Consider the following 10,911-nt stretch of genomic DNA (forward strand, 5'->3'; position numbering starts at 1 on the left):
AGGCAAGTCTGGACGTGTTCAAGTGCAGTACTCAACAGTCAGGGGGGAAAAAAATCAGTCAAAGTGAAACTGAAAATCCGGCAGGCAGTAGGCAGGCAGGCAGGCAACAGTGCAGGCCCATGTGACTCTCTGCCAGTACAATATGTCACAAACGAAGGGGGTGGTTGTTATTGTCACGTACAGCACGCCTTACCAGCTCTGTTCCCAGATCAGGCGGCGAGGCGGGGCACACACACACACACGCCAGCGCAGCACTGAGGGAATCCCCTCATCATGGCTTAAGCCCTACGCACGCATGCACGCTCACCTGACCCCTAGGGCAGTGCAGTGCAGTGCAGTTTACCCTAAGACCAAGGCTTTGAGGAGGCCGCTCTGCTCTGCTCTGCTCTGCGGGAGCTGAGACGTGCAGAGTAGAAGGATATGTTCTCCTTTACCCCGCTTTTGAACAAAAACAAGTTACTTAACTGCTGTGTTTTTGAAAAGCCCAAAAAAAGTGTTAAAAAAACTCCAGAAAAGAATGGAACCAATATGTTGTAGAACTTCACTTGACACATGCTAAGAATAGCTGTGAGCACGAAATGCTACACAACAGTGTCCTAGAAGTCCTCGAAGTCTTTGCTTAGTGTGGTGATGGGTCTACCACAGCAATTACAGGCCTGGATCAGGCCATGCCGAGCCACACTGAGACGCTCCTCCACTCAGTTTTTATGAGAGAGAGAGAAGAGGGAGCTGTGCGGTGCTGTGCTGTGCTTGGATTCCTGGGGCTCCATGCTTCTCACCAGAGGAACACAACACGCTGCATAACGCCTGCTTCACTCACACATGAAAAGAGCCAGAAGGAACACTGTGTCTCATAACAACCAGGCCGCTGCTGAGGATTCCAGCCCCGAATCCCAGAGGAACACCAGCCAGCCCCACCAGCCAGCCAGCCAGAGACAGACAGGCAAGGAGGAAGGGCGGCTAATGAGACCAACATGACCAAAAAAGCTACAATAATAAAAACAACAATTGGGAAAAATAGAATTTGTGGAATGAGATAAAATTGTGAAGAAAGTGGAAAACAAGTAAAACCCTGCTTGAGTGTGTGGGGGGCATATGCTGTGATACTGGCATTGCACATAGCCACTGCATAACAGCCATGCTAACACTACTGATAAAAGTATTTTTAGACCACATGGTTTTGAGAGCATGTCTCGGCAGGATGTGTGGTGGGATCTGATAAAAACAAGAGCAAACGTTGGGTTTCACTTTTGTTTTGTGTTTTTTTTTATTAGAAAAGTAATAAACAATCCAAAAATAGTTTTTTTTTTGCAGACAACGTATGAGCATTCAGTACAAAATACATTCACTTTTAAGATGAGTGCCATGCACAAGGTATGTTGACCTGAATTTTAATCTCTTACAAACTATTTGGTAACGAGGACAGCCCTCTGGAATGATCACTGAGTTTTAAAGCTTAATATGCAACAATTGAGCGAAAAACAAAAGAATAATAATCCCTGGGCTTGGTAGGAAACTGCTTTTCGAACATTGAGAAAGGCACCTGGGGTCGAACCAAGTGCACCAGCTGCCTGCACACCACCTTCTCTTGACATCAGACCTCCCGCCTGCAATGTCAGGTACATGGACCATAAGGAGAGAGAGGGGGTGGGCAACTGGTGCACCTGATCCACCATCTACAATCAGATGTAGACACGTTTCCACTGTGCTGACAGCAAATGCAGACAACTGCGGCACACGTGTGGACAGTTTCAATTTAAAAACAAAAATGAAAATCACATTCAACTGTTCAGTGCTCAACCTGCTCACTCCAACAGCTAAACACTTTGCGATATTCCCACATCTCATACAGAGGAGACACGGGGAAACTCCTGCTGACACTTCTACCATCATGCAACTTTTTTGTCAGCTTCACTTCCTATTTCCTGAAAGCTTTCATCACTTTTCCCTTTTGCATAGAGTTGCTTCTTTTCTCTCCTAGCTTCATTTTCACAATCTCCATCTGGCATATTAAAAAAAGAGCTCATCAACTTGCTAAATCACTAGCCTTTTTCCACTTCTGCCTTTAACTTTTGTGGAGTCAACAGCAAAGGCCAGACAGACCCATTTCTCCTGACACAAGCTTAAGTCTTGACAATCTCTTGGGCATAGGCATTTTCGGAGATGTGTTAAAGGTTTTTTTTTCTCTTTGACATCTTTAAGTTGTTGAGATAAGTACAGGGTTCAGAAGGATCAGATGGCAGGTTTCATATCATGGCTCGGCCCGTGGCCACTGACCAGGGATCAGTGCTGGCCTCTATTACTGCCTCTATATAGCACCAAGCTCTGACGCAAGGCTTTCCATAGATAAACATAGATATAGTACATCACGTGTGAAACCAATCGCCTCTGGTTACCCCCCCTGACCCATCATCACACAATTACAAAAAATAAAAGCACAATCCACTGCCAACAGTGGACTATAGCTTCTACAAAACACACACACAGGCTGGCTTCTTATTTTCTCTTGTGTGAGCACCTCGGTTGGGGGATGGGCGGCCGATCGTGCCCCCATATGGCCCCGTTGGGAGACCAGAAACATTAAAAATAAAGTTCTTAGTTCTTTTTTTTTTCTTCCTTTACTTTTTTCCTCTTTTCGTCTTGTATGAGGGTTTGTTTCCAGTCCTCCAGTGGGGGTTCCCATCTCCAGAACGTCCCCCGGATGGGTGCTGTAAGCCATGTGTGTGAGTGTGTGTGTGTATTTGTTAGCGCACGCGAGATAAGACGCCTGTTTAGCGGCGTCTCAGCGATTGGCGCAGAGAGAGACACAGAGAGCCCTCCTGGACCCCCCTTGTGGACCAGTCTCTTGAGAGTTTGGGCCAGTCTCTTGAGAAGAGGACAAACGGACCAGTCCAGTCCGCTTGCTTCGGTTCAGTCATCAACCATCATCATTGTGGCGTTTGCGATGCTTGAGTTGAGTTGAGTTTGAGTCAAAAAGTCGTCTCGCACCGTTCAACACGTCATGCAGCGAGGTCTGATGTTGGTGTAAGGCTGAGGGTTGGGGTCCACCTGCAAGGAGACAAACATAGAGCAGAGCCATTAGACCCAGTGTCCCATTGAAGCCACACTTGAAAAACGCAATCAAGTTTTTTGAAAGTAAGCCAGAAAGAGAGCTATAGAGTGAGACAGCGCAAGAGAGAGAGGGCTAGACAGGTGAGGGTCGTTAACAAGGGATAGAAGAAATGGGGTCATTGGATAAGTGGCGAGGGTGGAAGTCTCACCTCGCTGTAGACAGGCGGGGGCCGGAAGCGGAACTCCTGGACATAGGCCATGAGGGGTCTCTCCAGGATGCCAGTCAGGTCCTCATCGGGATGACAGCTGGAGGCGGTGGAGGTGATGCTGCTAATGCTGGTGACGGTATTGTTGTTATTAGCTGCGTTCTGGATAGCCTCCTCGTCGCTAACCACAGAGCTGTAGTCTGGGGGAGCTGTGGGGGGCAGAGAGAGACACAGACACAGATTAGACATTGATTATGCCAGAACCCGAGAAACTGATGCATGTTTGTGTACATGTTACATGTGAGCAACATGAGTGTATATAGGTAGACTTCTATCCATCCATGTGTGCGTCTGCTTTGAGTGCAAGTACGTAAATGGCATGCGAATGTCACGTGTGTGTGGATTTGTGTGCATTTTGATGCAGAGCGAGAGAATGTGTGACTGAGGCATCTAGATACTCACGCTCGGGCTGCTCGGCGATGGCCATGCGGAGCCACTCCAGGTTGACACTGTACTGGCTGCTGACGGAAGAGGTGCGGCTGCCGAAGGGGTGCAGCGGGATGGTGCCCATCACCAGGGGCAGCTCCAGGCACAGCTTGGACGAGCCGGGCACGTCCACACACACCTGGACCCAAACAGACCAAGACAAGACAAGAGAGGACAAGGTTAGTCACCCGCATAGTGCATCTTTTTTCCAGGCACCAAAACCATACAAAAAGGTGTGCAATCTGTACCATTTATTGTATCAATGCATCAATATTACTTGTTTAACTTTGTGAAGCTTGATCTGCCTCGTCAGAAGTAGCTTAATCAACACATAGGCATGTTCTATACAAGGAGATCACGTTGATGTGTGTGAGTGTATATGTGCAGCATAGCTGTCAACAATACACGCAGGCATGAGAAGAAACCATTAGTGTGTGTGTGTGTCTTTGAGGCGCCTCACCTTGAGAGTGTATTCCACCTTGATGATGCGGCACTGGAGGATGGAAGGTCCGACGGGGGGGATCTTGATGGCGCGGCCGTGCCAAGTCTCTCGGCGGCGGGCACCCACCGTGTCACCGCTCAGCGTGGCCACCACCGCCCGCTTCTGCTTCATAGTGCCCCGGGCGATGAAGTTCTGCGTCTGCGTGATGTAGGCCTTGGGCACGATGGAGCGCGACGTGGCGTTGTCAAACTCGGCGAAGACAGGGATAACCTCGCCTGTAGACAGACAGCAGCAATAATATGAGCAAGGGTTGTCATCGTTACCATTCAAATAACACTGGATGAGATGAGTTATTGGTCATTGTGAAACTTGTTTTGTGGTTGAGAACCAGTCAGAGCTAGATTGTGCTTTGATTGCTGGACTTAACCAATGATGTGTGATGATTTTGATTTGGGTGCGTGTGTGTGTGTGAGATTATGCGTACCTGGAGTGTAGCCTTTGCGGTCGATCTTTGCTGTCACTGACACCTGTCCGAAGTTGCGGTACCACACACGTGCGTTCTTCTCCTTGGTTCCAGCTTGGGGTGCCTGAGCCGAACAAGAAAAAGACGAAAATGTTAATTTGAATACCGGACCTGTTAAAGTTCATCAACCAAGGGCACTGAAGAACTTGTATTTGTTAAAAAGTTAAGCAAGGAGCCTACCAGTAGAGCGGGCGTGTTGATGTCGATGGGCTCGATGACTGTGAACTCTTTCTTGATCTTGCGTACGGTGCTCCAGGGACGATGGAGCTTCACCTTTACCCAGTAGCGGATGCTGCCATGCTTGCCCTCGAAGGAGGTCACCAGTGTCCTGCAGCCAGCAGAGAGGAGGAGAGGAGGGTGGAGGTTAGAGCTGAGCTCGGGAAACTACCCAGAAAAACACCTCTACCAAATACACACGCACCACTCTCTTACACACACATAGGGCTTTGGATAGAGAGACTTTTTCAAAATGCAACTTACTCCTCAGGAAGCTGGAAGCTGAAGGGGTACTCGTGCCTGCCAGCAGGAAGGACAGTCAGCTCTCCATTATCTGAACACAAAGAAAAAAATATTGCACATTTAACATCATGGCGTTGATATGAAACTTGCATTAGTGTTTTCACATGAAATAAAAACAAAACAAAAATGTTATCATATACATTTCTATGGCATAACCTATCGCCATTGCACTTCCACCAACACCCTCGCAGACTGAGTCAAAAACAAGCACCTTGTCTAACCAGCCTCGACTGCACAAACAACTAAACAAAGAACCAGCCGACCGAGCCATCCCAATGTAAAATGTAACTGTGCAAACATCCGAGAATACCATTTTCATCGAACACAGAACAGAAAGTCCAGACATGAGACTGTGAGAGTGTGACATCCATTGATATTTCGACAGATGTCCCAAACAAAGGGATGGACACCCCCCTTCAAAACACGACCCAAATAGCTTTTAACACGCTTTCCCCAATTGATTGAGCTTTAATCTATCGTGCATGGAGTTGTTTGTTCCGAACCCAAGTCACAGTGACCAGACTTCCATCACAGAATAAATGAATGACTGACCTGCCTGCAGAAGAACTTCTCTCCGGTTAAGATATTCCACTTCGTCGCTATAATTTTGGGTGTAAGCCGTACTCGATCCAGCACTTCGTGATTCAGTCCAGTGTACTTTTGCAAAACCTTCAGCGTGTAATTTCAACGACTCGATTTTGGTCTCTCCACCCAGGTCCAGAACAACTTTTCCAGACACCACATCACCGCTGCTGAAGACGGGTGGGGAGTCGATCTCTGGCGAGTCGAAGATGATGTCCAACTTTTTCACCTTGTCGAAAATCATCTTTGCAATATCCCAAACGACTTCTTCTAAGGACACTTCGTTATTCTTAACTCTCGGTAGACTTGTCAAGTCTTCAGAGACTTCTCTGTTCGTGATCCTCTCCGATCAGCGTGCAAAACAAAAACTGCTCAAACTGGTCTGGACCAAGTCCTTTAACATGGGAGGGGGCGGGCTCTGTGCATTTATTATGTAAGGCTGCAGGCTAGGACTGGAGCTCGCTAATAAACATCTTCGCTGGGTGTGGACAGCGAACGGAGTGAGCGGCCCCGATGATTGATGGTTGCAGGTTCTTAGACGAAAACAAGCTGACTGGGCATGCTCAGAACTCTTGGGTCCTCCCTCCAGAAAATTCAGCAAAACAAAATAGTTTCACACTGTACCATTGTGCAAATATATTCTCCTCCCGGCACTTCCCATATTTAGCATCCACCGAGAGCATGGAAACTTTTTTGCAAACGTTCGAATGCACGCGTAAGAGTTTATTCAAAACAACAATGATCAAATACACATGGACAATAGATGGATAATATCATTAAGCGACCCATTGTTCTTTTCGAGTCGAAACAACAACCATCACTCAAATTTGCACACCCAAGGAAAACACAAAGGACATCTGCAAGTCCAATTAGCCATGTTGCAATGTGACTGATCCATTGTGTGTTGTCTGAGCAAACTAATTCATTTGGAAAAACAGCATGGGTTTGCTGAAGAAAACTTTTTTTTTTACTCCCCTCGCCATTCACAGTGACAAATACAGACATTGCCGCCTCCCCGTGGTGTTGGAAGATAGCGTCTCACAACATTTCCAAACTATATTTGATATGATATGTGAAGAAAGGTCGCCACACCGTGGTTGCATTTGGTAATGCAGTTGCGCACACGCAACCCACAGCCGTATATTAGGCTACACTTCAATTTGACAGACAAAACCTCACCAAGAAAACAGTCGGGCAGGAATAATAAAGCTATACACATCACATCATTTTACTTTTGTGTGCAACAGCAGAACAGTGCACCTTACAACATATAGCCTATTGAACCTTTCACTTGTGAAATAACTTGGTCTGCAGCCTTTTCTCTGGTTTGGAAAAACTGAGACAGTGCAAGTATTGAACACATTATCCACCATTTTAATTCATTTATAGCAGGATAAGATTGGACACTTCAAAAACAGCAGCATTCAATACATTTGTAAGAAAATACTATCCCAAAGATGCTAGAAACACTACAATTACAAGAAAGCATCCACAGGCATGCAGTGAAAGCAAAAAGAAAGAAAGAAAGGAAAATTGCATGTGGCAATTTTCATAATGCACACACCAATACCCCCCCCTCCGTTTGAACTGTCAATTTATTTTGTGGGAATACTTTGATTTCCCTGTTTTGCATCACCTTAACTATAAACAATAGAAACAGTCAATGTCATTATAGTGTGAGTCTAGGGTAAACAATAAAACTGGGTCATAGTCTGCGTGACCTTGGAGGAGGGGGTGCGCAACACCGCACCACTCCAGGAAGCTACGTGTTGTTATCCACGTTGCCTCAGAGACCACGGAGCATTTTTTGAAACGCCCAAAGGGCGTCTCCTATTTTGGCTGCTGGGGTGGGGGGTGTAGGCCCTAGTCTCCCTCCCTACCCCCTCAATTCATAAACGCACAAGCTTGATCATATCACAACTCATAATAACTGCAATAATGCACAACTCTTTTGGGTAACATATTCAGCACTTGGAATAGGCATAGGCCTACACCAACTAATTTCTGCTGTTCTAATAATAACCCTATGCATATGTTATAGGCTTTTAAGCATGCAGCAGCAATGAGCAAACAAACAGTATTGCAATTGCATGCATGTCCGGTGGAGTGCATGGGCTCCCAAGTGCAAGCGCACAGACCCCCATCTTAGTGAAATATTAACTTCATTCAATCTGGTGTCTGTTTACAGTCGCGTCTGTTGGCCTATTCCTGCTCTCCACGTTTTTTGTCACACGTGAGAGGCTGCGTAAAGTTTGGCCATGGCTACATGGTTGATCCCTGTTGCCCATCACTCATATTGACAGCGCGCGTGTGACCTAGACTACAAGGGGCCATAGTGCGCTCCCTGTTTGCTGTGCAAACGTATCTTTCACACTTCAAACTATTCAATCTCAGATATAGGCCTACCACAAGCACCAAAAAGGCTTCTGTATCCCGAACCAGTGGTTTGGTAAAATTTTGAAGAAAAGGAGTGGACAGATTTGCAAAAAAGAAAAGTTTAAAAGGGAAGAGGACGAGGAGGCAGAAAAAAAGAGTTTCTGCAGGCCATGCCCTTTAATTACCTCTGATGAGATGCTGTCTCTTCCTGAAGTAGGTAATCTTGGATGTGTAGTCGCTGTAAACAGTGTTCATGCCCACACTGCGGTTCTCCAGCCAGTGGGCCAGCGCGACCCCTCTGCCGAGCACTCGCATGGAACGCACTTTGATATCCCGGTTGAGCTCCAACACTACCTGCCCAGTAACCATCTCCCCGCTCGTGTAAACAGCATCGTCTGGTCCATCCAGCTCCAGCGTAAAGCTTTTTATACTCTTGTGCAGCATCTGTATGAAAGTGAATGGGATCGACTGTGTTAGAATAGGCTACTTGCTGTCGGCTGAGTCAACGAGCGAGCTGCAAGTGACAGTAAATGGTTGTCTCATGCAGACAGCATGACAGCAATATCAGTTTAAAAACACTGGAAGGACAGACAGTCCGACTGCCGAGGCTGGCCTTCAACAACAACATCACTGCCTTACCTTTAAATGATACACGGCGTAGAATCCCAGGCCCCTGCGTTCCAAGCGTGGAAAGTTCTTCAATTCGCTCTCGTGCAGAGTTTGAGTATATTTTAGCGTGTTCGGTCCACGCCCACCTCAGACGGACAGTCGTTTGAACCAATCAAATATGGCTAGTTAGTGACCACGGTGGCCGAGGTTCATGCCCACCACAGGCACGGCAAAATAGCTCTCTTCTTCATATGTGAGGTTCATTCAGTTCAAGTGGAACACCCACACAAGTAGGTTATAAGGCTCACTGAGTCCACTGAAGTCAAACCAATATTATGTCTACATCACACATTTAAACAGTCCATCTGAAAACCTATGTTGACATAGGCCTTATATAGCCTACGAACCCCTGGTGATCAATAGTTTAATGCAAGTAGGCCTTAGAAATAGGGAAAAGTAAACTTGTTTTCAGCAGTAAAACAAAAAAATAAAGAGGGGGAAAAAAGGGGGGGGATTCAGTTCAGTCACTGGACAATTGACAAACCTTTACTGTACCTTTCCTAATAAACAAGCTTATTTGGGAAAAGTTATTTATACCTATTTGGTAATAATATTATTAGCATTCATGGTGTCATCAATGGGCCCAATGCCCATGGTTGGCCTAACTGGATTTGCAGCGAAGTTGAGGTGTGTGTGTGTGCGTGTGCGCGCGAGAGAGAGAGAGAGAGAGAGAGAGAGAGAGAGAGAGAGAGAGAGAGAGAGAGAGAGAGAGAGATCCTTATGTCCCCCAAACAAACAAACAAACAAACAAGTAGTAAAGCGTGTGAATGATGATGATTCAGGGAAGTGGATGCCCCTGGACTCTACAGTTTGCCCCTAAGATGGCAAACTTAATAAAAACAACTCATTCAAATAAGGGAAAGGAAAGGCATGCACCGAATAAGCAAATTCTTAGACACTGATCCACTTGGAATATGGAGTGAATGAAGTCTTATCACACACACCAAGATATCATGCTAACAGATGAGCATGGATGCAATGAACCAATGTGACTTAAATATCCTCTCTAACACCAATGCAGACCTGGTATGACCTCAATAGTGCACTTGGTCATGACTGAACGGCATCTGTTTTTCCCTGCATAAGTGCCACAGTGACCTTTAAAACCGTGAGGAACGAGATGCAAACACAAGATAAGTATCTGCCCAATCATGAGCTTGCCAGCAGTGTGGTCATTCACATATCATCGTCCCAGTGTTTTTTTCTACTAAACAAGGTTCTGACGGCCTTTGTCAACTGGGACTTTGTTTGCTTTCAGCGATGCAAGTGAGGCTTTCAGACGACAGTTTCCAGAAGGTTCCCATCATCCTTAAGGAAAAAAGTGCCACACACTTGAGTTGTAGCTAAAGGTTTCATGTTGTGATAGGTCTGCTCAAGTATGGCCAGGTCTTGAAGAGGGCCATTTGGGCTAAAACGTCACACCACAAACAACTCAGGAGTATGCAGCAGTCACTTTGTTTTTCTTTTGGGTTGCCACTCACTCTCCAGCACCTCTTCTGGTGTGCATTTTGCACAGTCATTAATATCTTCATCAGCCTTAGTCATAAACTGAAGGCAATGTTTGATCAGTGTATACTGTAGATACTCAGCAATAAGAATGATCAGTCAGCAGTAGTCTCTCAGTCTAGTAGTTTTGCTAGAGAGTAGTAGTTACTTCCCAGGGCAGATTACTGCTTGGGCCTACCTGACCTAGGCCCAGGCCACGGGCCCAAGTCATAGGGGCCCTGAAACCCAAGCATCTATATTTCCATTCTCATTGTTTGAAAATCACACCTTTATTTTCAAATGTTCTAGGGGACAAATTCCCGAACCCCCAACAACACAGTGTCTCTAACATCTAGTCTAATCTATTTTTTTTTTGTTGGAAAAATGCAACACCCATGGAGAGGGGGGGCTTTCTTGTTGTCTGGCCCAGGGGCCTTTGGAGTCATGATCCATCCCCGTTTACTCCATGGATCCCCCTCAATTCCCCCTGGGGATAAAGAAAGGAACGCTGTGAGCACATACTGTACCGTATGTGTTTCTACACAGGCACGTGGCTTTAGTTAGACCCAAAC

General features: G+C 46.2%; 1 protein-coding gene across 2 annotated transcripts; it reads right to left on the reverse strand.

Annotated features, from left to right (window-relative positions):
- Nucleotides 1-2,599: 2,599 nt before the first annotated feature.
- arrdc2 (arrestin domain containing 2) lies at nt 2,600-9,189 on the reverse strand. Of its 2 annotated transcripts, XM_063201914.1 has the most exons (9): nt 8,825-9,189; nt 8,371-8,629; nt 5,189-5,258; nt 4,889-5,036; nt 4,670-4,772; nt 4,204-4,460; nt 3,720-3,882; nt 3,261-3,466; nt 2,600-3,048 (listed from the first exon to the last, which is right to left on the reverse strand). In XM_063201914.1, the coding sequence occupies exons 2-9, from the start codon at nt 8,627-8,629 to the stop codon at nt 2,992-2,994; spliced, it is 1,263 nt and encodes a 420-aa protein (XP_063057984.1). In that variant the 5' UTR covers nt 8,825-9,189; the 3' UTR covers nt 2,600-2,991. The 2 variants fall into 2 exon arrangements, with proteins under 2 accessions (XP_063057984.1, XP_063057983.1); XM_063201913.1 differs by lacking the exons at nt 8,371-8,629; nt 8,825-9,189 and adding an exon at nt 5,780-6,237.
- Between the last annotated feature and the right edge of the window lie 1,722 nt (nt 9,190-10,911).

Source organism: Engraulis encrasicolus, chromosome 6 (genome assembly GCF_034702125.1).
Source record: "Engraulis encrasicolus isolate BLACKSEA-1 chromosome 6, IST_EnEncr_1.0, whole genome shotgun sequence".
NCBI classification, from domain to species: Eukaryota; Metazoa; Chordata; class Actinopteri; order Clupeiformes; family Engraulidae; genus Engraulis; species Engraulis encrasicolus.